This window comes from Clupea harengus, chromosome 11 (genome assembly GCF_900700415.2).
Source record: "Clupea harengus chromosome 11, Ch_v2.0.2, whole genome shotgun sequence".
In the NCBI taxonomy this organism is placed as follows: domain Eukaryota; kingdom Metazoa; phylum Chordata; class Actinopteri; order Clupeiformes; family Clupeidae; genus Clupea; species Clupea harengus.
Genome location: NC_045162.1, coordinates 7,725,492 through 7,752,618, shown reverse-complemented (window position 1 = coordinate 7,752,618; position 27,127 = coordinate 7,725,492). Strand labels below are relative to the sequence as shown.

At 42.4% G+C, this 27,127-nt stretch overlaps 3 protein-coding genes across 7 annotated transcripts in view; 1 reads left to right on the top strand and 2 right to left on the bottom strand.

Annotated features, from left to right (window-relative positions):
- The window catches only part of gramd1a (GRAM domain containing 1A), a 35,643-nt gene extending 22,274 nt beyond the window's left edge, over positions 1–13,369 (bottom strand). The window contains exons 1-3 of one of the 5 annotated variants that reach the window (XM_031575669.2): positions 13,090–13,369; positions 12,165–12,355; positions 5,852–7,260 (exon numbers count right to left, since the gene is read on the bottom strand). In XM_031575669.2, the coding sequence (XP_031431529.1) occupies positions 5,852–6,399 (548 nt within the window). In that variant the 5' untranslated portion in view covers positions 6,400–7,260; positions 12,165–12,355; positions 13,090–13,369. Of the gene's footprint in view, positions 1–1,836; positions 3,671–5,851; positions 7,261–10,656; positions 12,005–12,164 lie in introns of those variants that run through there. The other 4 variants (XM_012817951.3, XM_031575670.2, XM_031575671.2 and 1 more) reach the window with 4 other exon arrangements.
- A 2,311-nt stretch (positions 13,370–15,680) lies between these two features.
- Positions 15,681–23,604, top strand: si:ch211-225p5.8 (uncharacterized protein LOC555567 homolog). The gene is made up of 6 exons (XM_012818159.3): positions 15,681–16,048; positions 16,310–16,476; positions 17,756–17,993; positions 18,828–18,987; positions 21,715–21,769; positions 21,976–23,604. Exons 1-5 carry the CDS (start codon positions 15,997–15,999, stop codon positions 21,758–21,760), a joined length of 663 nt encoding a protein of 220 aa, XP_012673613.1. The 5' UTR covers positions 15,681–15,996; the 3' UTR covers positions 21,761–21,769; positions 21,976–23,604.
- Positions 23,605–23,849: 245 nt separating this feature from the next.
- Positions 23,850–26,561, bottom strand: pycard (PYD and CARD domain containing). Its single transcript, XM_012817950.3, has 3 exons — positions 25,825–26,561; positions 25,526–25,594; positions 23,850–25,291 (listed from the first exon to the last, which is right to left on the bottom strand). The coding sequence occupies exons 1-3, from the start codon at positions 26,078–26,080 to the stop codon at positions 25,026–25,028; spliced, it is 591 nt and encodes a 196-aa protein (XP_012673404.2). The 5' UTR covers positions 26,081–26,561; the 3' UTR covers positions 23,850–25,025.
- Positions 26,562–27,127: the final 566 nt, after the last annotated feature.

The following is a 27,127-nucleotide window of genomic DNA, read 5'->3' as shown; positions in this document are numbered from 1 at the left end:
ACAAAGCAAGTCCTCTCAGATCCAAATCCATCACAACACACAAACATTTTTTCAGCTATACTAAAATACTATGAAGTTGAAGGTAAAATTTGAAGATCTGGGTCACAAGTTTACAATGTGTGTGAGAGAAATCTCTAATGCTAAAAAAACTGCAGTTTTTTGTTTAACAAGTTTCATCACAATCACAATCAACCTCTAATCTAACCGCAGCCTTTGGAGTTTTAACACTGGCAGCAGCTTACCTAGGAAGGCAATGAAGCACAAGCAAGCAGGATCCCTGACTAGAGCACACAGAATGCTGACATAGACAATAATACAATAAGGAATATGAGGATTTCATGTCAAGAAAGATGGATATTCTGGGCATTGATTTTGAGGGTAAAAATGACTAAATAAGGAGCGAAAGCACCAAACATTCAATTTACAAAATGGATTTAAAAGCTGACTCAGGGTCTAGTACATCAAATAGGCTACTCTAAACCCAAAAAGATTTCACTGAAACGAACCCCTTCTGACAAGTTATTCCAATCCACTGGCTTCCGACACGCGCTCGGGCGGGCACACACACACACACACACTCACACACACACACACACACACACAATCATACAGTAAAATTCTGAAGCAGCAGCCTCAGGCATCCACTTGCTTTTCATCCAGATCCCCTTCAAATGTTTTTTTCTCCGCTGCATACTCTTTTCCTATTTATTTTCTGTCCCTCTTCTCTCTTTCTTTTCAGACTCTCCATCCGTCCCTCTCTCCACTCCTTTCTGCCAAAATCCGCTCAGAACCAGCCCGATTCTGCTGTTGTCCTGGTGACTACGCGGGGAGAGCTGAAGGGCCATGCCTGCGTCTCCAAGGTAACCCAGTCAGACTATGATAAAGCCCTCCATGACAAGTAGGCTAGGCTTGGCTGAGAGTAAAAAAAAAATCACTACAAACAAACCAATGACTCTCAAGATCATGGTTTCATTGTGTGATAACTTGACAGTACTGTTACATAAGAGAATACACATAACACCAAACTACCATTATTGATGTAACCTGCTGTCAAGTTTCATATTAGAGCGGTGTATGACACAGCGCAGTTCGTTCTAGAAAACAACAAAAAAAAACACCCGGGATAAAGCAGCACATATGCTCATCATGGTAGACCTTGGAAGACTGACCGGCGTAATCGCGCGCGTGCTCGCCACAATCTGTGTCAGTGTCTGTGTATATCCGTGTGTGTGTGCACACACAAACTAAATCCTGCCTCACTGACTCAGCCTGCATTATCCGTACACAACATCACAAAACAGTCGCTTACGACCTGCATTTCGATTTCGGCTCTGAAAGGGGCAAACCGTATCTTTCGCGACATCTGCTGCATAAGCTAAAGGTGAATTGTACCATACAGTGTAGCCTAAAGAGTACAATACGGCCGACAAGGACACCAAAGGCCCTGTTAGACACAAACCACACATGTAAACCCGACTCAGAGCAAAGCTGTACGGATAATAGTCAAGTAGTGGAGGGTTAGAGTAAACATCCCTGCTGCCGACATCCCAACATAACCAAAACCGTACACGCAGCCTGACGAGTAGGCTCGTTTATTTGGTCAGGGATGAAGATTGTATGATATCTCGCATAGTGCACCGGTAATGTATTTTCAAATGCACAATAAAGGTCCCTCCCTGCTATCGGACAGCAAAAACTAGCGCGTTGCTAATACAGGCAGGTGAAAGGGCACTCGATGCGAATAGGGAGATGAATGAAATAACTGTACAATCGCTTCATCTGATTATAATTGCTCTACACGCGAGTTATATGGCAGCATTCGCTTTTGTTACTTACTCGAACATGTCATGAGGTGTTTCCGAAAGAGCACCCACGCCGATAAACGCTGCGAATATGCACGATGGATAACAGTAACAGCGCTACGCCGATCAGACGGAGTGGTCAGATGGCCGCTTAGCCAGGGCTGCAAGCGCATTCACTTCCCTATGGTCCGTGTCCTTCATGCGTGGCCACTCTCAGTTCCACGGTCTCGGCGGATATCCCCCAAAACCATCCTTCAAAACCATGTGCACCTAACCAAGGCTCTTTTTTGGAACCGCGTCTGTTTCACGGTGATTAACTGACGCTGCACCCTCGAGCGCTGCAAGAGGGAGGAGATGCGGGGGACAAGGGTGGGAGATGAGGAGGAGGAGGAGGAGGAGGCGGGGGATTCTACTGTGTGAGAGAAAGGAGTCCTCCCTTCTACCACGAGTTCAGAAGCATCATGACAAACGAGGAGAGCTCACCGGTCGCAGAGCAGTAAAGCACGTCACGTGAACCATCCCAAAAATTGCTGACAATTACACGCTACAACAATTACACACTTCATTCGTATATTTAATACGGCAAGTAAAATCTGGAATCATAATAAACGGGTCATTCTGCCTAGTCCACCTACCCTACCGACCATTTAAATCGCAATCTCTCTTCATCTATATGGATTAGAGACTGTAAAGTACTATAATAATCCAGAGTGGTTGGGCCTCTGTCCATCTGTAATCTGCTTTTCCTGAGGTCTCTGGGCACAGGCCCTTATAATCTCGGTCTAAAGGCCAAGATGGAGTGATAAAAGAAGACTAGGGAGGGTTTCAGATGAGGTTTGAGAGTTCAACACCAGGAGAGCACTTAAAGGAGGCAAAACAAGACTGTGGCATCAGCAGATTTAAAGATTCCACAGGCCTGAGGAAAATCAGACAGCACTTCCGATGACACTTATCAGACAGTTGAGAAGGCAGATCAATTCCCCCAAGAATCAATGTTACTCTACTAATGAATCCTGTCGGAAGGTTTATATCCAGTCAGCATTTTAACAGGTGTGCAGGGTCCAAAACAGGAGCCAGGGGGTATCCACAACAGTCTGTGAAGTACATCTGCATCAGTATAAAGCGTTATTATTATAAAAAAATGTAATACAGACTTAAAAAGCAGATCAGGACATATTCTGTGTTCCTAAGGAGATTGATCTGGAAAAACATGTGGGTCTGAGTTTGTTGGTGCACCTAGTCAGTCTAGCCCCAAAGAGGGAGGTTCGCTGCACAGTCAATATGATCCTTCAGCCAATTAGCCAATTAGCCACCCGAGCTAGGGAGTCACATCTAAACCAATGGAGACGCAACAAGAGGTCAGGAGATGGTAGCAGCTGATTCCCCCTGTCTGCAAGTTACACAATCTCATTATGGTCACTGATGGAAAGACACACTCAGATGAATTCTTTCTATTAAAAACAGGGGTCTTCCTCTTTCCATGTCCAAAAACGTATAGCCTTTAAATACAGAGAAAAATATGTCCACATGCAAGAAATCTTCCCATGAGAACTTCAACTGTAACTGCATGATGTTCTTTGCTGAGGTTAACCATATGTGCCCCCAACTGAAACTGAAAAAAAAGAACAGTGACTCCAAAATGGCCACCCAAGTAAACACTGTGACTTTGCGGTCTTGTTTTGTGATGCAGGAGTTGTGCAAGTGTTTTGGTGACTCTATTTGGAACAGCAAAGATAGGCAATGCGCATATGGTATACCAAACAAGCCAAGACAGATAGGCAATGCGCATATGGTATACCAAACAAGCCAAGCCATAGCTGTTGGCTCAGCACTGCATGCAGTCAACATTGCATGTAGGCAGCCAGGTCCCCTTCCCAGGCCCACGCCATGCCCACGCCATGCCCACACAGTGCACAACTCCACAGGTAGCACATCACATGCTGTAGACACCATTGCTGCTTACAACTTCTTTCAGGGAGGACCAACACGATTGGTCCTATATTGTTATTCAGATCATTTTTGAGTTTGTTAAAAAAAAACACGGTCAAATTAATCAAATGTTTCCTTCTTTACCAAAAAAAAAGCACACTGTTCTCTCCAACTACAACAGTTGGCTGAAAAAAAACAGGGACAGGGTAATAAAACGGCCTCCAATTATGTGTTCACATTTGACAGACACAAGAATGGGCCGTCACTCGAACATGACACGAGGACCCGATGCTATCTGTGTGTGCTCTTGAGGTTCATTACTCATCTATTTTAACAGTCTGAAAGATGACCTCTTCACGGCCAACATAATCACGTCAAAGACTAACACACAGTCTAATGTTATATACAATTACCCGTTTATGATACATTCATTTGTAAAAGAAAACACTACAATTATGTATTGTTTTTGTATTAGTTCAAAACACAGATGTTTAAAATAAATACTCCACATGACAAGCTCCAATGTGAAGTAAAGAAGAAGCAAAGGAGGAGAGCCTGGTGAGAGCGTTCCAGCTGATGGGCGCAGGTGACGGAGTCACACAGCGTGTTTACTGACCGCCCCAAGCCTTTCTAAACGCAGAACACTCAGCCTAGTTCATGCAGAAAGAACAGTGTTCATATATTACAAAATAAAAACATTCTATGGTTCACCTTTTCATTTGTATCCAACAAATATGGTAGCTGTAAAGCTACACTGACTCATATCTTTGATTATGGTCATAGGATAGGTGGCTAGCTGTGAAGCATTTCCTCCAATCTTTTTTGTTTTTCCATTCGTAATGCATTACACCGAAGCCTATCGATTATCTTTGTCCTTGTAAACCAGATCAAGGACGAACGGATCAGATCAATCTCCAGAGGCTATAAGCCATGACCAGCCAGAGCTGGGATCCCACTGTAAGCAATATTTTTTTTCATTTTCAAAAGAAGTGGGTCAATAAAGAGCCGTTTTGCAATTGAAAGGGATGGAAGCACAGCTGTTCATATGAACCGCAGAGAAAACACACGCTGCCTTCTCAGCTGGCCCTCTGACAGGCTGACAACACGGCGCTGCACCACACAGGGCTGTGCTCTGATTGGCTACAGATGACATCATAGTGAACAGCCTGTGTTCCCACTGGGCAGGGGTGATGTCATGCATATGGAAGCAGGATGGATGAGAGGGAGAACCCGCCCCGTTTTCACCAATTGCCTGTGGCCCGGCTTAGGATTCTCCAATAGTGGGGTCTGCTTTTGCCTCACTCATCCATATTTCTCTCCGTTTTTTCCCCTCCTCCCATCCACCTCTCCATCCCTTTAGCTCCACTGAGTAGAAGCAAATGTCTTTCTATCTTTCCGCCATTTCTATGGCTAATTTTGTACTGCATGTTTTTCTCAGTGCTCGTTTCTGAGTTCCTTTATTGTACTTTTACTATGACCATGCATCATTACGCTTCCTTCCTTTTGCCTTCTTCTCTCTCTCACACACACTTCTCTCTCACACACAATACCTCCCATTACTTATTGTACTGCAAGCAACACAAAAGCATTGCAATAAAAACATTATGACTATTGAAAGGAACAAGAATTTCTGTCTGTGGGGTTTTAGAAAGTCAGTATGTTTATGTAACGTAGTAAAGTACTGCTAAAGCTTTTAATTTTTTCCAACATTTGATCCTCACACAGATTTGCTTGTAAGCATTACTCACTGTGCCAAATAAAAAGGCTTTTTTGGACTCGGACTGAAAATAGGCAAATCCGCCTATTCAAAAGTTGGCACATGCAGCTATTTGCTTGTTTGTCTGTGAATATCAGAGGATTGTACACCACAGGAAGGCAACCACACAAACTATTCTTTTGCAGAACTAGTATAAAGGAGGTGCAAGCAAATCTAAGTCATAAATAATAAATAATCAAACCATGGGAAATGGGTAAATACGTGGGCCCAACCTCTTCAGTGGACAGGTCTGGGTGGATGCTAGGAACTACCTGCAACACTTTGCAATGGGAAGGTTAGCTGCAATGTCTCCAGCACAAGCAGCCACTTTTGGTCACAGAAACACACACACACACACACTGACCTGCAGCTATCCCAGTCAGAGCCGTCCCTGCTGAGCAGACTGCGGAGCGACCAGCGCGAGCGTCTACTCGGGGACATGCTCCGAGACCAGGAGCGAGACGGCAGGGGCAGGGGCAGCAGCAGGGGCGAGGGGCTTCCCTGCCTCAGCTGCCGCTGGTACTCTTCCTCCTCACCATCGGCCTCCTCCTCACCGCTCCTCGCCACACACGTGAGCGAGGGGCTGGGAGATAGACTCATCTGTATCCTGTTACTCTTCTTCCTCTCCCCTTCCGCCTCCTCGTCCTCGCCCTCTTCCTGCGGGCCCTCGTCCCGCGGGCCCTCGTCCTGCTGGTGCATATGGGTGAGGCGGTGGGGAGAGTCCTCGGGGGTGCCGGTGTCACGGGGCCGCTGTCTGGCCCGGCAGCGGCGGGACCGGGGCCGCCTGCAGCGAGGGCTGGGGGACCGAGACCAGGACTCGGTGTCGGAGGATGGGGGAAGCACGGTCAGCGTGGGGATGGAGAGGGACTGTGCCATCGCACTGTCTGGGACCACCCCCACCGATGTCGTCATGGTTTACCCTGACCCTCCTTCTGGAAGGGGGTGGGGTGGGGTGTGCAAAGAGGGTGTGGAGGATCAGTAGGTTTTTTTTGTTTTAAATCCTCTCTCAAATGCCTCCCTCTGTGATTGTGCTAGAGGCAGTTCCTGGAGATTCAAAAAGTCACGTGGTGCTCATAAACAAAGGCCTCTCAGGGATCTCGTTGTATTTCCGGTCACAGAGATGTTTGCTGGCAAACCCATGTTCATGTAGGTTGAACAACCTCACTGGCGATTCCCATTCACTCTTGCAAGCTTCTTCAGAGACTGCAGAAAAGTTGCACCTCTCTCACACAGCAGAAGAAATGAGCACCCTCCCCTTCACTATCATGCTGGAGAGGAGGATTTCCTCTTGTCAGGGAGATTGCAGTGGTGCAATTGGGGGCCTCCGTCTTGGAGATAGAGCTCAATGTTTCCTTCACACCTGAATGCTGTCAATACTGCAGCAGCAGCCAAGACAAGGCAAGGCAAGGGAGGGGGCATGCCCACAAGAAATCTTTTAAAAAAAACACAACAATGCTGCCGTCTGTCCGAGAGGATCCCTTTTCAGTCCGCAACCTTGAGCTAGGAGACTGGGGCTTCACATTACCGACCACCCCTCCCCTCCCCTTCCTCCCTTATCCTTCTCTCTGTATTCCTCTCTTTATATCCTTCTCTCTGCCCTCTCTTTACTCCTCTTCTTGTGCTTCACCTCTCGTGCGGTCCTCTTGAGTTCTGTGTTATTTGGGGTGGCTCCTCTCCCTCTGTTGCCTTTCGCATGGTTTCGCAATTTGCTTCATCAGCGAGGGGCAGAGCTTGCAGCTCACGGAGGAGATAATCATCAGTGAAGGCCAACTACTGAGGAGAGGAGAGACTTTATCTGTATTGCTTCCTCTTAATGCACTGACACCTCCCCAGGTTATTTTGGGCCCGAGTTTCTATGGCAAAAAATCCCCAGTAAAACACAGAGTCTGCTAAATGTTGTGTCTACAATTCTATTGCAATTGTTTCAGAATAGGTCCAAGCACAACTGTTGGCTGTTTATTCTGTAATGTCTAAACAACACTCCAAATAAGGGCTCAATAACATGTGACATGTGACAAAGCCATTGCTGGGTCACCTAGGCATCATCATACTGGCCTATTGTATTACAAAAGCCCCAAAATAGCCAGTAATTGGAAGCTTACTTTTCCATCTGACAATGTCTTTATCAATCTGTAGAATTTAGAGGGGCTCAAAAACACACAAAAAAAGCATGCAGTCCTCAAGCATTCTAACAAGCTGACTAGCTGATTTTCCCTTCGGTTCTCACAAAGGAAAGGGCAGCTTGGGTGCACAGCTGCTGGGAGACACCCTGGGCTGCTCTGTGCCATGGGGACTACCCCAGGAAGACTGTGCTGAGCTGGGCGGATGGAGGCAGGGGCTGGGCTGAGATGTAGGGTCAGCAGGCAGGATTACACCTCATTGGTCACTGCCAGCACAGCGCTCAAAGCCAAAAAACTACACTTGGGTCTTGTGACACTTCACCAATCAGCAACAGCATAGTTCTTAACATCTTATAACAGTGCTACTGCTGTCTTATAATAGAGGTACTATTACTATAAGTAGTAGCAAAAGGAGCTTAAAGAAAGCTAGGCTTTTCCTCATATTTAAAAATATATATTCTTAGTGAGTACTATGAAAAGGGAGACTCATTGGTGTGCGTATGGGTATATATGTGCACGTGCCTGCACTGACAAATCTAGCCTACTGTACAGCTATAGTGTGTCTGTATTCAATTTGCCTAAATCACCTGACCATCTGCATGTATGCAATAACACCCATTAGGCTTGAGGTGAGTTGCACAGGAAAATGTCTTCCTACTAGAGCAGTCCAAGGGGGCTATGTCCAAGTGGGCTATGTCCAAGTGGGCTATGTCAAAGTGGGCTATGTCAAAGTGGGCTATGTCCAAGTGGGCTATGTCAAAGTGGGCTATGTCCAAGTGGGCTATGTCCAAGTGGGCTATGTCCTGTTGATTTATGCCCTATGGCCACAGTTTAAACACAGGGCATGCAACAGAGCAGTTGAAAACCTGCAGGGATTGAACTCTCACTTTGGCCTCAAGGGGCAGTGGTTACCAGGGATGTTTTGACATGAAACGCAGGCACTCAACCCCCCACCCCCACCCCAAGGGCTGGATTTGAAGATTTGAGCTATATGGAGCACAACTCATCAGAACGGAGCTCTCTTTTCAATCAGGGCTGATATTTACTCTGTAGCCAGGCTCGAGGCGAAGCCTCCCTGTGGTATTAAGTCATTTGCATATATCTAAATGATTTTCATCAGGCTGTCTGGGCATAGTGTTCATTATGAAATGGATTATGTAACATGCTACATGCTGCTGTGCAGTTGATAGTTTAGATATTTTGAATTTTACAACAACTCTTTATTCTTTTATTATTATTATTATTATTATTATTATTATCAGGTGCAACCGTTTACTACTGAGGCCCAGTCCTCCCCATGCCATGCAGAGTGGCGCGAAGTCCAGATGTTACCCCAAATACATGCCAACACACACCAAACGCTTCTAATACCACAATGCACCCAAAATTCATCCCGAGCCGAAAGCAGTGTTAGAGAAATGAACACAGAGAAAATGAGCATCACCAGGCCTGTCATGTGTCTTGCCCACGGACCAGATGATCTCCAAACCACCCCCCTGTCCCCGTCCCGACTGGCCATAATACACACTCAACACATGTTCCATTTCCACACAGCAATACACACACAACGCGTGTTCCATTTGCACACGGCTGCTCTCCTCTCCCACCCCCCCCTGGGCCTTGGTCATCTGTACCCTTTGAGGTCTGAGTATCATCAGCAGTCATTGACCCAGACATGGAACTTTATTTGCTCATCTGTTTGCACAAGCCAAATCTTGGCAAGGTGGTGTTTGCACACTGTAATCCTGAGTAATCCTGGCATTGCCCTCTCCAACTCTACTCATCATGTGCACTATCGTCTGTCTTATCACCTGAGAGCTATAAAGCACACTGAGAACATGAATGCAATCTTTCTCTATCCGCTATTACTGTCTGTCCGTGTAGTGTCTTTTCAAACACTTCCTTGCATTCAATTTGATCTCTTTTCTTTTTCTTTTTTTAGCTTTTATAACACCACCTCCGTCATATATCTATCCAACGACATGGTTGAAAGAAAGCCATCCAGCAACTGTATTGTAGCTTGATCTTCCAATAATGTGACAGGGTACATGGGTAAGATTGTCACAAAAAGGTTAGTATTACGAAAAAGAAACCAATCGATTCATCAAAGCAAACCACTCAATCATAATGTATTCCACTCATGTCACCGAGCAGCTGCAAATGCATTGGCTCGTTTGCAAGACACCTGTATCATATGCGAGTCGTTGAAGTAGTGCACTTACTCCTACTCAAGTTTGAAAACAAAATGACATAATTTACAGGAGGTCACGTGACCTATATACTACACTCACACAGTAAGATAAGGGAAGGAACAGCTGCCAGGTAGCATCACTGTTCAATAGCACTGCTCAGAAGAACCAAGTTTAGCAGTAAAGCGGATGGACTGGAATAAATAAATTAGCCAGCTAGGAAAGTTACCCAGCTAGGTAACGGTTCTAGTTTAGAGGGTGCACCACTTCCATTTCGTGATGTCAAGTTTAATACAGCTTAATACTTTTACCATACACTTGCATAAAAAACAAACATCCCATGGAGGCAGCAACATAACTTATCAAGCTAATTTAGCTCATCTCAAGACGTGAAGGACCGTTGCTGGTATAGAATGTTATTGAAGACTGATCGATTGTAAGTTGCATGCTAACTATGCAGTTATTCATTAGGCTATCTAGCATTAGCCATATATTGCAGCTAGAGGATCAACGCACAACATATTTGTATGTTGAGTTGCATCTAACGTCAGGGTAGCTATAGTGGTAACGTTTACTTCTCCATTGTACGTCCACAAGGTTGACAGGCCTGGCTAAGGTAATGTTAGTCTATTTGTCAACTTCGCTGTTAGACTTTAAATAAGGAACAGGATATATGCATGGACATTATAGGCCTTTAAGGACTTCGCTAACTTTATACGTTAGCAACGTCATTTCCTCACTGTTGACAAACAACTAATGCTATTTAGAAGGCCAGAACATTGTCTGGCCAAATGTCTTGATGATATACCGTTATTGGAAAACAAGCATAGATCATTAATATTCGTTGTTATTGATCCTACCTCACATTTGACGAGTTTCCCCCGTTCCGATTTTCCTGCTCGGCCTCAGAGACGAGACGGGCGACGGTGCGAGGGGTGATATTAAAATCCACTTTTTCACAGGAACACATCAGCATCCTTTAAGAACTTGCTAACGTTACACCCTCTTACCTCTCTAACGCCGCCAGTATTTCTACCGGAGTTAGCCACCGTAGAAATCCTATCTTGTTGACAATAACTATCCGCAGTGGATTTGTAATTCTTTAGCAAGTACCTTAACAGTGAGCTAGCTAGTTGGCGTCCTATACATACCGGTGACCAATGGTGGCTAGCTCACAGGCTAGTAAGTTAACTTAAAAGTTATTCCACAGATAGAGTTCGCTAACATATCGTACAATACCGCTCATCGTAAAATAACCGTTGCTTTCAATTGAACGATGAGGTATAATTCTCCATTTTCCGCTTCACCATTTTCCTCTCAAGGTTACTATCATAATCTACCGTTAACTTCACCGGCAAATATACACTTTTACTTTTTAAAAGGCTCGGCAGAGCGTAAAACGGGGGTGTTGTTCCAATCCCCCAGTAAGATCAACAAAATGTTGTACAGTGGGATACTTAGAAGTAATTAAAGTAATTTTGAGTTTTAAACTATAATTTTCTTACATTACACTTATCATACGCAAAGACGAAGTACTCCATGGCATGTGCAGTCATGGAAGAATGTATTATTCATTGTGTGAAACAGACTGAATCCGCATTTCAAAAGGAATACCCCTTCGAACACAACTTTATGGTACAGTCGGTTTTGAGGTACGCAAACAAAAAAGTAACGGGTGTTCATGACGCGCGAGCATCTTGACCAATGAAAGAAAAGATATGGCAGTCAGACGCTGTCGTAAATAACTACAGAGCAGGGCTATGATTTGAAGTAAAACATATTATTATTGTAGGACAATATGATGTGGAGGAAGGAATTCTATGCAATCACTTAAACGTTTGGATCATCGCACATTAAGAATGTGTTGCTTCGGCTCAGGTATACATTAGAAGGCCTGTATCTCTCTGAAAAGTTGATCACACTCAATGTACCCACTTTTTTTTAACCTGCCAAGACAGCAAAGACAACAGCATATGCTAGTAACATTATCCATTACACTTTTAGAACTTGCTTTTATTTATGTAACGTTACACTACGCCCAGTTTTGATAATTTGACTTAATACCAAGAGAGCTTCTCCATATTGTGCAGCTCCTGACGAACCCATCGAAGCTGTGATAAATGTCCAGCCCAAGTGAGAAAAACAATCACAATGCTCCCTCTAGTGGACTAATAGGTAAACCACATATAGTGTTTAAATATTAACAACACAGTAATATACGAATGTTTTAGACAGAAGCAAATACACTTGAAACTACAGACGATGACTTATTTTGGCAAACATGCAACTATTCATTTATAAACATTAGGATGAATGGATGCGAATAATGAATGTATGGTGAATTGTCATAGTCAACGTCGGTTCTCACCTTGCACAAGCAGGTCAGTGCGGTCCACCATGACTTCCCAGTGTCCTGACGTGATTGCAATCAACACAGCGTGTCGTAGACCTAGACCAGACTTTCCACAGATGCCCAGTGGCACCAAATTGTAGATATATGCCTTTGGTTTGATCCTGGCCCAGGAGAATAGGTGACCTTGTTCTTATGGAAGAGGGAGACTATACGGAAAGCAAGAGGATCATTGACTGAAAAAGAATTTTGGTTTTACCCGGTCATCTGACGGAATCAGATGATTGGGAGACAGAGATGTTTTTGCCCTTACATGAATATGATTTGCAGCAGCCGCCGCTGACCAGCATTAGGTCGGATTGAATCATCCTGGGAGCCTTTTGTAGCCTATTTTGCAACCTATTTTGAATCTGGGACGATAGTTAAAATTGATACAATGCTGGACGTTTCCCGTAGCCTATCAATAGCCTATGGATTCACTATTACCATGTTACATATAATTTGTAACAAGTGAATAATGTATGTATTATGGTCAACAAATTCAGTAAATCAATATGGTTTTTCGTATCTGATAGCTGCATGTAGTGAGGATTATGTTACACCAAAGCCTACAGTCTACTGTCAGTGTATCCCCAAAAGAGTAGTATACCTTATGTAGTCTATTGTCGCATTTCACTATTTAGTATTAACTCAAAGTTTCTTAACGTACCACAAGAATGGGCTACGGAAAAGTGTTTAGCATGATAGACAAGAGAACATCATAACTCCACTAGTGTAGCACTCATGGGAGGCTGCTGATCTGTGAAACAGAACATTAGTCGTTGCCTGACGAAAGGAACAACAGCAGCTAAAAACGTGACACAGCATTTTACAACATCTTGTCTTTGTATCGTAGCTGTTCTAGTACAGTCAAATCGGGGACAGACACTTCAGAAAAGGCTACCTGTGCCCGTGGGTCCTCTGAGGCAAACGGCGGTGTGATGCATAAGTCCGGAAATTAAAGACAGAATCGCGTGGAGCAGTTATTGGTCTCCCGTGTCCCGTCAAAGAATGAAGAACTGGAAACCTGACCAGGCCTAAAAATAAAAATGACCAACGAGTGAGATTGGGAAGGAAGATGAGAGCTGGAAAAAGGAGGTGTGTTTGGTGGACCGGGGGAGTATCTCTCTCACGCTCTCTCCCTCTTTATATCATATAAACAAACAGATGCACGCCAAATTACTATAGCGTATTCCTGACTAGTCTCAAACGCTCGTTGTTTTAACCATGACAGAAAGCACCTCGTGATGTCATAGTCTCTGAACTCTGAACGTAACTAGTGTTGCTTGTGTTCCCAGAACAGAAAGCACATCCTTGGTCTCAAGGTCCACCACATGGACAGTCTAAGGAACCGCCATCTGTCTGCACAGCCTATCAGTGCAGGTCAAGGTTACTACGAACCATGCCCAAACTAATCTGTGTATTCACTTGATGTCACACGTTTCTTCCACTTTTCAAACACACACTTGGTTTACAGATAGCGTACTTTGCAGTTAGCGTAAGTTTTGTTTCTTATAAAGGTTTGTATCTTAATCAATTTTTTTGTGTACACACAGACACAGAGAGGGGGGCAGTGAGAGATGAAAATCCTTCATTCTTGAACTGTTCTATCAGCTCTCTGTTGAGAGTACCTTGAGCATGCTTAACTAAACAGTTTGACATTGAGTTAATGTCCAACCTTTGATAAAGCATGATTTAGCAGATAAACTGCATTTGGATGATGATTTAGTGGAGGGGGGTGAATTAGACATACAATCCAAAAAAGAAAAAAAGAGCATGTCCAAGAGCATGTAGTATTTACATTAGATAACAATGCTCTCACATCAACTGACTCATACCCTGAGCTGGCGTCAGCAATCATAAATGTAAGCAAATTCTGTCGCATTTCCATTTCCATGGAGAGGGTCAGTGTTTGTATAGTGTTTCCCATACTCACAAACAGCTGTTGTTTGTTGTGAAGGTATTGGAGGGACGTAAAACTTAAAAAAAGCTTCAATGCGATATGAATTAATTTGACCTAGTGTCACAAGTAATCACAACTAATATCAAAGTGTCATTAATATTAACCCTCATGACAATTGTCCGTTATTGTATTCACATTAATCTACGATAACTTGACTGGTGCGTACAGACATTCAGACATACAGCCATTATGCAGCGAAGTCAAGTGGAACGTGTTGGTGAACTGAGATAGGCTGGTGAAAGTAATATGGTAGACTGCATTTGTTATTTAAAATATAAAAGGACTAAACAAATGAAGGGTTCTTTGTGGCTGCCATTTTCTGAGGATTGAGCTTGGTTTTTAGTACTGAACTAAAATAGGTGCTTTTCAGCTAATTTGACAGACAGTGAATTAAAGGCACTGTCTGTGATTTTGGTGAAAGGCTGTTGATATTTGAGCTCAACAGCCAATCAAATTACACATCTCCCTTTTGTGCTCCTGAAGCTGAATGTTGATCATCTGGAATTGTTTATGTCTCGGTCCAGTCCACTATGTTTGCTTCCCATTTACAGAGCTAGGACTGCATACGAACACCAGAGTTTTTTTTGAGTACACACATAGAATTGACAGCTTGTGTGCCATGAGGAGAAATTTGCTGAATTTTACAAAAAGTGTATTGGAGTAGACTCAAGGGCTGCACCTTCAGAGGTGAAATATAGGTAGTACTGCAGCCTAATAAACAAGTGGTGGATTAGATTGTCAATCTGTGAGATTGACTAGTGTGTGACTAGAGTGAAAAACCACAAATGCATGAACATGATGAACACCATAAAAATGTCTACAGTGGCTACAGCAGTTTTTAAATTTTGAATACAATGGATAGCTCACCATAAATGTCTAAAATGCTGTATATTGTGGTGATTCATGTAAAAGAGGACAGCTTTTCTACTATATCTTTTGATACAATCAAAGTAATCCAGCTGTTATAAAGGGATATGCCAGGTTGTAATAGGCAGTTGTGATTATAAAAGATATATATGTGAGCTCCATGGTGAACTTGTTAGTGAGGAAATAGTGTCAATATGAAAGATCTATGACATGCCTGTAAGTTATTGAAACACAATTGTGTAACTGGACATCCTAGAAAGCTATGGCCTGGACACTTATGCCCACTAGTGGTAATTCTGTATACAACTCAAATCTAAATGTATGACCCATGCCAATTTGTGGAGTAAATAAGGGCCTAAGATAAGATACGTATACATTTTTTTTAGTTAAACATTCCTGGAAAATATTTGAATGTACAAACCAAGCTCAACCTATAAAAACAATTCTAAGAATATTTCTACCCTGTGCAGTTACGTTTGAGTCAAATGGAAAGGTTTCTCTAGTGATATAGGATCAGTTTTAATGCAAATTAAATGACCCTATTGCGAAGCTGTATTGCATTGGAATGAAATGCCTAGTCTGAAAGCAGTCTGAATTTCCACTTCTCAAATTCTGTCCTGGCTTGCATTCTGAGACTGTGTTACTTCAAGACACATGGATTCACACGGTCTAAATATAGCAGCCTTCAACTGACAGGCGGACATATTGTAGGTTCTTACCACACGGATTTGTTTTCCTTCATGTTTTCAGACTATTTTCAAACTAAGCGTAAGAATATATTACATTGAGAGTAACACAAAAGAAAGTCGATTTTTGTGGAACCACATTTTGTGGGTTAAATTGGAGGGCGAAAGGGGAGCAGAGCAAACAAGCCGCGAGGCTGAATATGACTCAGGTCAAGAGTGGGGTCTTTACATAACACAAGGAAGAGAGGAATAACTTCATGTGTTAGGCATTGAACTGATTCAACATTTTAAGATAATGGCGCATTTGAAGGTATCACTTTTGGGATTTGTCATGCTTCTCCTTCATGGTAAGGTTCAGTTTTCCTTACTCTAAAATTTTCCTGTAAAACAATATGTAAAAGTTTCATTTTTTTACAAAAACAGTTATTCTGTACGTGTCTAAAAGGCACAGCATTGGCAACTTCAAATAATGGGCCTTTTTTTTCTCTCCTGCTTTTTTGTTTCACTGCTTTTCTTGCTCTAATGCCACAAGTGAACCTTTCCTTGCCTTTTTCGCACCCATGGCACCTATGTTTGTGTGTGTGTGTGTGTTTGTGTTGGGACACCAGGACCCCAGGTCCAGGCAGGATGTGCTGAAGTAGACTCCATGACTGAGGCGGTGGCTGGGGAGAGCTTCCTGTTGGGCTGCATCTCCTGTAAGAAAAGGGAGGAAGTGCTAGCATCAACCACCGTAGACTGGTTCTTCAAGCCCAATGGACAGGACAATTTCGATCAAGTAAGGGTAGATGGCAGCGGGTCTTTGTTGCTCGGTTGACACCCACCAAATTCTGAAGTGCCCTGTAGCACTTCCTTTTCACGAAAAGAAGAATTTGTGGCTCGTACAGTGGTGCCAGAACGCTTGTTAACGCTTGATACACAAATTTGATCTCAAATGTTATGAAACAAAAATAGACAGAGAGAATCTAATACAACTAAAATCAGTTGAATGAAATGGTCCAACTATAAATGCCTTTGTGGGGAAAAGTTGTGGACCTCTTTCATCAGGTATTTTAATCTGTGATATTAGTAGGCTCTCAAATGTGATAATGGTGGCCCTACCCTACTGATCTCCACACAGACATCAACATAAACAATGACTGGACAAGCTTACATGGCCATTTCTAAAGAGTGGGCTTCCCCAATCCACTGTAAGGCAGATAGTGAACAAATTCAAAATTCAATTATAAACCATTTTTCTTTCCCTATTGTTCATTCAAAGACCAAGGGATACAGTATGATCTCACAGGAGGTCAGAAAGCATCCCAGGATAACGTCTAAGATTCTGCAGGCCTCTCTTGCCATACCTGTGTGATCAATAGTCCACCGTCAGGACAAAACTGGACTAGAATTGCAAGCATGGAAGGAAAGCAGTAGGGAAGCTATGTCTCTCCAAGGATAACATTGCTTGTGCTTTAATAAGTTTCAACCATATGATCCTTTTTGTCAGTAAATGAACATAGTGACTCTATTTCACCGTCTTTATGCAGAGACCATGAGAACTAACCTCGTTCTATGCTCTTAAACACTAAAGGTTCCCATGTTGAGTAACACTCTCAGGGGTTACACACATTCCTTTATGAGTTGTAGTGATTCCCAGTTCCAATCAGAAGACTAGTGGTTTTGTGGACAGATAAGTAAAAAATAACAAAAACAATAGAACCAATTCCAACTATGAAGCATGGTGGTGATAATACCATGGACTGGGGATGTTTTATCGCCTTAGGCCCAGAACACTTGACCCATAATTTACAAACATACAGATTCTGCAGTGCATCAGGAAATTCTGCTGTAGAATGTGGGAACTGTCTGGAAATTGATGATCAATGGAGGCGTGGGCCTGTCAGAATTAAAAGAATTAGAATTATACCTCAGAATTAAAAATGGTTGATGAGCGAATAGCCAGAAAATCGTAAAATGGAAGTTTTACCGTTTTATCTAGGAAGTAGAGTACAATCGTACAGCCATAAGCATATAGTAATTTATTTTATCCCAATTCCTTCTCTGATTTTCTGCAGATTTTCCACTATGAGTACCCAGTGCCTTTCATTCTGCATGATGACTTTGAAGACCGTCTGGAATGGCAGGGCACCATGGGAACGAGCGATGTGCAGATCGGTGCCATTTTCATTCACAATGTCACCTTCAATGACACAGGGACTTACCGCTGCAACTTTGAGCGCCTCCTCTATCTTCCCTATGGAGACCAGCCTGTCACCGTCACTAAGGTTGTGGAGCTGTCTGTGGTGGCTGTAGGTGAGAGCTAGATCCTGGTAGTTTAGTCTTTGCATTCCTGAAGTTCTGCAGATCGAGCACAGTAACAACACCCCCAGGCCCATGGGTGAACTCTTCCTGTAGTTCTGCTAGAACACAGTAACAACACCCCCAGGGCCATGAGTGGAATGATTATGCTGCGGTAAAATTGGATAAATCCAATGGCCAGACAAGTTCCAAAAAGCTGCTCTAGTGATCCCTTAGAGGAACATGGGACAGAGAACATGAACAACCCTTATTTGAGGGTTTTGCGTTGGAGATTGAATTGTTAAAACAACTATAGTCAATAACACAAACATATGTAATAATTATTGTTTCTGACTCTAATAAAGCTATGGTAAATAAGCAGAATCACAGCTGAACAATAGGAGCAGAATAATAATTCAAGCTAACATAAGCCAAAACACCTGCATGATTTAAACGATGTATAGGCCTTGGTTGCACTACTAGACACTTCGTCCCTTGAGGCTCCAGAAATCCCATCTGTGATATGGTACCTTGCTCAGGTGGGCCTATACACAGGGAGGTATCACACATTGACATTTAAACTGTGCCGACAGTGGTTCAGGAGTCGTTTAGCAATCGGAAGGTTGCTAGTTAGATCCTGACTTCTCCTCACTAAGTGTGAGCAAGTGAGCAAGACACTGAACCCCCAACTGCTCCCGATGCGCAGGTTGGCAACTTATAGTGGCCTCCACCATCAGATTATGAATAGGTAGATGTCTGAGGCATTATTGTGTAAAGCGCCCTGAGTGCTCTATGAGTAGAAAAGCGTTATGTAAATGCTGTCCTTTACCATTTAAACTCTCTTTTCAGGTAACCGGGAGATGACGGCTGTGATCTCTGAGATCATGATGTATGTGACGGTTGTGTTGCTGCAGCTGTGGATGATTGCAGTGCTGTTCTACTGTTATAAGAAGATCTCTGCAGAGAGCGAGGCCAGGGAGGCCCGAAAAGCACTGAAGGCTCTGAACAAGTAAGGGGGAAATTAGGACAAAAGTATTTTTGTTTTTGGGTAGTTTACAGACTTACATATGCCTTTCTGTCCTCCAGGGATGTCTTAATTGCTTGTGGAGTCGGCTATTTCACAAACTGGGGATAAGCATGCACTGTCCCAAGTGTCTGTGTATTTCCTCTTTTATCAGTTTTGCACGAATGCCTAGTGGAGGTTGTCAAGTGGGCACCTTCCTTCATCGGTGTTTTGTTGAATTAGGCTCACAAAACCTCCAGAAGGCTCAACAGTGGTGCCTGCCGTCCCAGACCCATGTCCCTCAACACTCATGGGTTAGGACACACATCAATACCAGAGACAACAGCAGATACATCTCAAGCATTACCGAGAGACTTCCCCACAGTAACCATGACCAGTCCAACCGGTTTCTTCAGCTATACTATGAGCTATACAGCCCATTTGCTGGTGGCTTTAAGTATGCTATCTTCAGCCATTCTTATGCCCCGTTGAATAAGGTGGCTCTAGGCATGGCATCTTCTGCTATACCCATTCATGCAGGCGGGCATCTTCTGCTATACCCATTCATGCAGGCGACTCTGGGTATACCAAAATCCAGAAGATGCAAAGTATGTCGAAGTATACCAGCATACTATCTTCCAGAAAATCTTGAGACAATGAGGAAATAAATTCTACTGTCCCTGTCATCAACCAGCAAAGAGTTAACATTAACTTATTAATTCTAAAACAAACACGCCAGTGATTTTAAAACCTGATTATGCCTCCACGTATAGTGACCCGGGGTCAAGCTAGTTTTACAACTAGACAGAATATGTTTTAATGAGCCAGCACCCGTACACAACTTCAGCTTCTGTCTTCAACTGACTGAGGCTCTGCAGGGTTAGGAAGTCATCATACAATGATGATGTAATGCCGTTAGCCGTTAGCCTCCGTAGCCCACAATTCTCTCCAGCAGATCTTCCTCTTCTCAAATTATGCCAGTTCATCCATCTCCTTGCTTTGCTTGAGACACACTGCTGCTTGTCTAGTTGTCTCGTCTTGCTTGCGAACAAAGCTGGTTATCATCTGCCTTCTCTCCGACAAAGTCTTAGCCCATGTTTTCCAAATGTCACCTAACCTGAAGCCTGCTCTTCCACTCTGCACCTGCCCAATGACATTCCTATGTTGTAATGTACCTGGTGCATGTTGAACCGCTACTCATGGATTCCACTTCTTCCCTGTTTCCAACGTTGGAGCTGTGTTCTTCCCTGTTTCCAACGTTGGAGGAGTGTTCTTCCCTGTTTCCAACGTTGGAGCTGTGTTCTTCCCTGTTTCCAACGTTGGAGCTGTGTACTTCCACCAAGCTGGTCATTTGGTAACTCCAAGATTCCTTTTCCATACAATGCTACAGTACTTAGTATACAGTATTATCCCAGGAGCTACTCAATTGGATCTCGACCTTGAAAACAGGTGCAGAAAACAGACCAAATATTATATGACATGAATATTTACGGGCCCAACGGATCCTCCAATTAAAAAAATGACACATAACCCATGCAGAAGGGTCAAGGATTATTTAGTAAGTTAAGAGGGATTCATCAGGTGTATAAAAAGGGAATGCAAAACTCTGTAAAACCAGTATAGTCTCGAGACTTGCTTAGGTTTATGCTGTTGGTGTTATACTGGCAAAGTAAACCTTTTTTTTGCTCCACACTCTGCCTGACTTCTGAAGTTTTAAAGATTTTTCTTGAACGCTAAGAACAAAGAGTTTTATCCCGATCTTAAAAGAAGAGTTTTTACCTAATCTAAAACCTACACTCCAAAGGCATTAGCGAGGTCCAAAAAAAGCATATGGATGCCTCTGACTTCTGTCCTTGCTGCCTGACCGTCCTCCTTGCTACCAAACTAAAGAAGATCTTTCCTTCCACATTAAGAAGACTAATAGGTTGAATTTGGCCAATGGTCACAGTGTTCTTCTCCTTCAGACTGAAAATACCACCTGCCCGACGTCGCATCCTCAGAATAGTTCCTTTTTTCCATACAATCACCATAAGCTTCCATAGATACTCCAAAACATCAGGAACTCCTTTATAGACATGCCAAGATACCCCATTTGGTACCAGGAGCTGATGCAGCCCTCACACAACGTACATCCTCTTGCACCTCTCTCCACTTGGATGGGCAATCGTCCATTGATGAACCTGCTGTTCACCGGCTGCATGTCCACCATTCGGTGCAGGTGTGCCAGGTCCTCCTCCTGCTGTGGCAGGGGTATTGATAGCATGTGTTCTTTAATGACATGAGCTACTTCTTAGCAAGTGCTCAATGCGGGGTCCCTGTACTCCATCAACCAGGCATTTTTTCCTCCCCTATGTTAGAACACAGCAGGGTGTACTACAGCCATCAGACCGATACTTAATAACACAACGTCAACAACAACAATAACAACAACAACAACAACACAGTAGGGTGCACTACAGCCATCATGCCGGTACTTAATAACACAACAACAACAACAATAACAACAACACAGCAGGGTGCACTACAGCCATCATGCCAATACTTAACAACTTTTCCAATACAGTGGTTATTGAACCTGTGAGAAAAGTCCTTCAGGGGAGCTTTGCTTTGTGTTACCGCTACACATTTAATTTATGATCTCATCAATATATTAGCATGGAAACTAAACAGTTATTACTAAGTTATAAGTAATAAGTTATTAGTTAAACTGACTAGTTATTGAATCCTCTACAGAGTTATGGATACAAAGGATACGTGTGATGGTGTGCATTTGGAATAGCTTTTTAAGGTAAGTGTTGCATATGAAATACAGTAAAATACAAGAAAAACATATGATTTAGGGACATATACATTTATGTAACCTTATTTACCCTTTATAATAGCTTTAAGTTGATAAATGAAAACCTAAACCAGGACAGAAAAAGTGAATTTTAACCAGAATATTACAGGTTTCAATTAATATGACCTATTGACTGGCATGCGGTTTCTTCATAGGTGGGTTGACAGAAGTGGCTACTGTGACGTTTGACAGCAACACAGCGCTGGAAGTCATTGGGGTTGTCTGGCTTACGCTAGGTCATACAGGGCACCATCAACACCCCTCTCTCTCTCTGTCTGAAAGTTCAGGATGCCTGATGGTATACCTAGCAAGACATCAGCAGTTGACTTATGAGTTCTAATACAAAAAAGGACTGAGCTGTGTATGAAGCATGTCACAAGCTGGCCAGAAGAGCTGATGAGGTGAAATGGTCAAACCATAGTAGAGCATAACTGACTTGCTTATTACTAATTTGTCTAAAGACTGTAGATGATAGTCTTGGTTTTATGATGTGTTGCTGGAGATACATTGCCATAATAATTATAATGCCATTGTAATGTATCTAATCATTTAATATGGAGATTAACCAGTTTTCAGATGGGATATTGAACTTCAGTGAGGAAAAACATACTGTATTTGATAAATGTTATGTGAAGTTGCGGTACTGCAATTTTCCAGATGGATATTGTGATCTGCATATTTTTTCCTAATAAGTAAAGACTATTATTTTCCAGTAGAAATCGTTTAGTTGCACATTTACTACTTTTGCCATTAGTAATACCCTTTGAATTAGCTCACTATTAACCACAAGCTTGTTATCCTATTGGAATGTTTATGATGCTATACTATATTGTCTTCTTGGTTGAAACAGCAGAACACATGATTTAACACGTGTTTTTTTTCATTTTTTTTTCATTTGAGCTGCATGATGGACGCCACAGAACACATTTATAAGATATATACTCCATTTTCTCCTTCTTAGGTTCTTAATGAGTAATATTATGGCAGGGTAGTCCTGAATAAAGAATGTACGGAATGTTGTTTTTGCAACTGATGATTAAAAAGAAAAGACCTCTTTTGACAGCCATTTGACGTTTCACCCAGAAAACATAACCTGTCTGTACATGCTCTCGTCGTTTCACACCAGTATACGTTTTATTAGATGCCTGTAGGGGTCCAAAGCCATCTCTGTGTATTCTCCAAATGGTATCTTGCATGTGTACACTTTTTCATCCTGACATCTCTTTAATCTGAAGTATCACCCCATTTATATCTGGATCTAATAATACACCATTACAGCTTTGGCGATATAGATGCATAGGTGTTCAGTGTTCATTTGTGTTCTGATTATGCCACTCATATAAGTCCACGCCATCATATCATATCCAAGAGGGTCTATATTTTTTATTGAATATCATTTGGTGATGGAGTATGACCTTCAAGGACCAGTTTTTAAAAACTTTAAGTATGGATCAGAATCCAGAAAGTGAAATCTCTATTTTCACAATGTTTAATTAGAATACTTTCACCTATTTTAGGGATCTGACACTTATCTGTATTTGTCACTGTGATGTCAATTATCAAAATATAAGGTTATCTTAATTTGTATTTGATTATTATTCGTTTTTATGTGGCCATCTGTTGGACACATGATGCCTCACTATGTTTTTTAAAGAGGAACAGATATCATAAGTGAGGCCACTAAGAGAGTTTACATCTATCAAATTATATAATCATATGGACAAACGTTGGACAGAGAATCATTGTCCACATCAATAATAATATTATGAACATACTGTGTTGTTCGTGTGTTTTTCAGGGCAGAGGTTGTTTTGCCTTAAATATTTACAGTATTTAAAAAGAATTGTACTTAAATGTGTATATCAATCCTCCCTAAACACCCCTCTTTGGGAGTTGTAAAGATAAGATCATGTTCGGCACAAAAACAAGGTGTATTCATTTGATTTACCTCGGAATGTGCAATTTCCAGATTTAACTGAATGTAATACCTATAATCCCATCAAATAAAAAAAATATTCATAATACATCATAAATGGGCAGACTGCTTCATTTTATTATAAGACATCCGAGGACTCATACAACTGAATATTTGCTAAAGGAATAACAATGGACAGTCTCAATAATGACACGCTAGATTATGTTTCAGTTGATAAAAAACATGGAATGATAGAAAATATACTTGAAACAAAACTTCCCTATAATGCAAATCACTAATAATAAAAGTCCTCTGCCCACACTTGGTCCTTATCTTGTGCGAGGGCTCTGGTGGACCTAGATGTCGCTGGTGTTTACTTCACACCAACAGTACTGACATATCCATGATTAGTTATGTGTGAGATGGCTGACACCTAGAGGTAGAGCCCCACCAAACAATCTGGCACATTAATTGGGTGGGTATGAAGTTTGGAAGTTTGGTTTTCAAAAGAAGTTTGGTCTTTCCCACAGAAGTCTGGTCTTTGTTAAAGGAGAGTCTGTCTGGTCACTCTGTACTGCATGTCTTCCATATTTACCTGCTCTGCATAGATTGGGCGACAGTGGTACAGGAGGTAAAGAAGTTGTTTAGTAATCAGAAGGTTGCTTGTTCGATTCCCTGTCGAAGCGTCCTTGAGCAAGACACTGAACCCCTAATTGCTCCTGATGTGCAGTGTGCCATCAGTGTAAATGTAAAATGTGTATATATTTGTAAGTCGCACATATGTAAGTCGCTTTGGATAAAAGCGTCTGCTAAATGACTAAATGTAATGTAAAAATGTAATAGAAATTGCACAACAGTTGTTCACAGGGGAAGTTGATTAAGAGATCCAGCTGTGATCATAGGCCTGTATTCATGAGGAATCTCAAAGACCCTCTGATATAGGCCAAGAGAAGGGGAGAGGTGAGAACACTCATTCACACCTCTCTCAGGTAATTTCATCTAATCTAATAGTATATTCAACCAGAAATGCTTACATTTAAATCCAATTAAAAGCAACAAATACAAAATGAATATAAGATTCATTGGATCTGATTTTTCAACTCCTTCAGAGCTAATCAATAGCATTCTAATTACATTGACTTCAACCAGATGTCCTTGGAGCAGGGATAAAGGGAAGACAGGAAATACAGGAAAAACAAGGGGTCCCTAAAGGCAGGATTGAGACCTCCTAGTCAAGCACATGTTTTGATGGGCCCTCACTTTAATGACACAGACGAACAATCCTTGTCATTACGACCTTTCCTTCAGGTCGTCCATGACGAACTGCTCTAACTCCATAAGCACATCAAATAGGCAGTCTTTGCCTTTTATAGTGGAGCGAATACTGCCTAGTTCAAAGAGCTCCCTCATTCTCTGGGTACTGGTGGACTTGCTGCGGATGAGAGTGTAGTTCTCATGGGTGATGACATTCTTCGCCAACAGACGATCCAGGATGGGTTCCACCGTGGTGATACTCTCGATCAGCCGAATGCGATGCTTGTCGATGAAGTGCTGACCTACACAACAAGGGAGGGTGAAGTGGAGGGACAAGATGAATACTTGGTGGAGGTGGAAGTGGGGAATAGATAAAGCATTGTGTTTGAAGAGAGGAGGATATTATGTGAGTTTGCTTCTTCAAGACCACTCTAACTGGCTGTAGATATCAAAACATGAGAATGTACACTTTAGTCAAACACCTTCAAGTGCAATAACTTATTATGTACAGGCTACACAGTGTAAAGGTTTCTTACCGCCCTCCAGCACATATTTTGTCCGGCTCTCAGAACTGGCTTGACTTGGAACAGTTGCAGCTTCTAGACCTGTTGTTAAAGTGAAAACGAAACTGTGAAGCCCAACCCTGTTTTCAGGAAGTGATCTACTTGAACTGAAAAAAAGTGCTCTTTCTTTTAAATATGCTTTAATGTTGGAAAATCGAGAGCATTGGGCGTTTGTATTTACCAATCTGCAGAAAAGTGTTTTTACATCTGCATATAGAATAGAGCTGGTCAAAATTAGGTCTACGGCGTTTTCTTCACCGCGACTGTCTTACCTTTTCTGAGCCTTTCTGCTTGATTACTGAATCCAAGTTGAGTAAAGAGGTCAATAGTTAGTATCACAGCCTTCGCCTCCGTACATATCTTTACTAAAAGTTCGGCCAGGTCCATCTCATCGGCATCTTCGACCGACCGCCTGGTGACGCGCGGCTCTTCGTTATCGCATAACTTTTCTCTGAACTTCTTTAAGTCTCTGGACGACAGATCTTCCAAGGCGTCAGTTATCATAGATTTGGCCGTCTTTTTTGACATGGTCTTTCAACTAAAATGTGGACGAACGCACAAATAAGACGACTACCCAATACTATATAGACGGCGCCTTACTATTCACTTTGCAGCCCAACACCAATCGTTAACGCTTGGCATGAACTCTATGGTACGCGAAGAGTGTCTCTCATTGGTTACTTGCCTGACTGTACAAGAGTGACGAATGAAAGTGGTTCGTCAGCGTGGAACTAGTTATTATACAACTAGAACTATGTACCCTGGCCGTTCGTTCTTCACTAAAAGTGAAAGCAAGCGCTTAAAGTAGGTGAAGCTAAAGGCTCTTTATTGTCCATCTATCTGTTCTCTCCCCTTGTACGTCGCTCTGGACAAAAGCGTCTGCTAAATGTCATCAATCAGCTAGGCCAAGTCATTTGCCTAAGCTAATGTCCAAGTCCTGTCCAGGTTTCAACATAGAGTGTTACATGTCGTTCTTTTAATTAGTGTTCCCTCAAATGTGCCGTCCATTTTAGCGCGGCGGTCACACAGAAGGGTACAGCAGATAACAACGTTATCACTCCTCCTCCATGAACTCAGATAATAACCAATAAAGTAAGCCTTATTCCTCTCCTGTGGGCTACAGCCCCATAGACATATATACATATATATAGACATGTATATATCTCTATGGACAGCCCTCCCCTGTTTTACTCCACGGCCGAATCAGCGAACAATCCTGCCAAACAAGTTTATTTATTTATTTTCTTTTTCTTTTATTTATTATTTAAGATAGAAGCTTGCCTGAAAGATGTCATAGTATGGATGACTAACAATTTCCTGCTCCCTAACACAGATAAAACAGGCCATGACCAAGGACGGATTATGAAACCATGGGCCCCTGGGTCTGGACATGTAAAAGGCCCCCCCCCCACCCCTTCGCGCGGGCCGGCAAAAATGATGCGCTCGCAAAACATTACTTAAATGTTTCAACATCACAATAACTAAATTCACCTGTACCTCAACAGGATTTACAGCGCACATACACGTTTTCTAACACAGCACATGTACACTCAATTAAAGCCAACAGCAAATTAA

Bases quoted from the DNA above. Each gene is read 5' to 3' on its own strand.
- si:ch211-225p5.8 (XM_012818159.3), top strand. From the start codon at position 15,997: ATGGCGCATTTGAAGGTATCACTTTTGGGATTTGTCATGCTTCTCCTT. The intron at 16,049-16,309 runs GTAAGGTTCAGT...TTGGGACACCAG, and splicing joins TGTCATGCTTCTCCTTCATG to GACCCCAGGTCCAGGCAGGA. The intron at 18,988-21,714 runs GTAAGGGGGAAA...AATCCTCTACAG, and splicing joins GCACTGAAGGCTCTGAACAA to AGTTATGGATACAAAGGATA.
- pycard (XM_012817950.3), bottom strand. From the start codon at position 26,080: ATGTCAAAAAAGACGGCCAAATCTATGATAACTGACGCCTTGGAAGAT. The intron at 25,595-25,824 runs GTAAGACAGTCG...CTTTAACAACAG, and splicing joins AGCAGAAAGGCTCAGAAAAG to GTCTAGAAGCTGCAACTGTT. The intron at 25,292-25,525 runs GTAAGAAACCTT...CTTGTTGTGTAG, and splicing joins AAAATATGTGCTGGAGGGCG to GTCAGCACTTCATCGACAAG.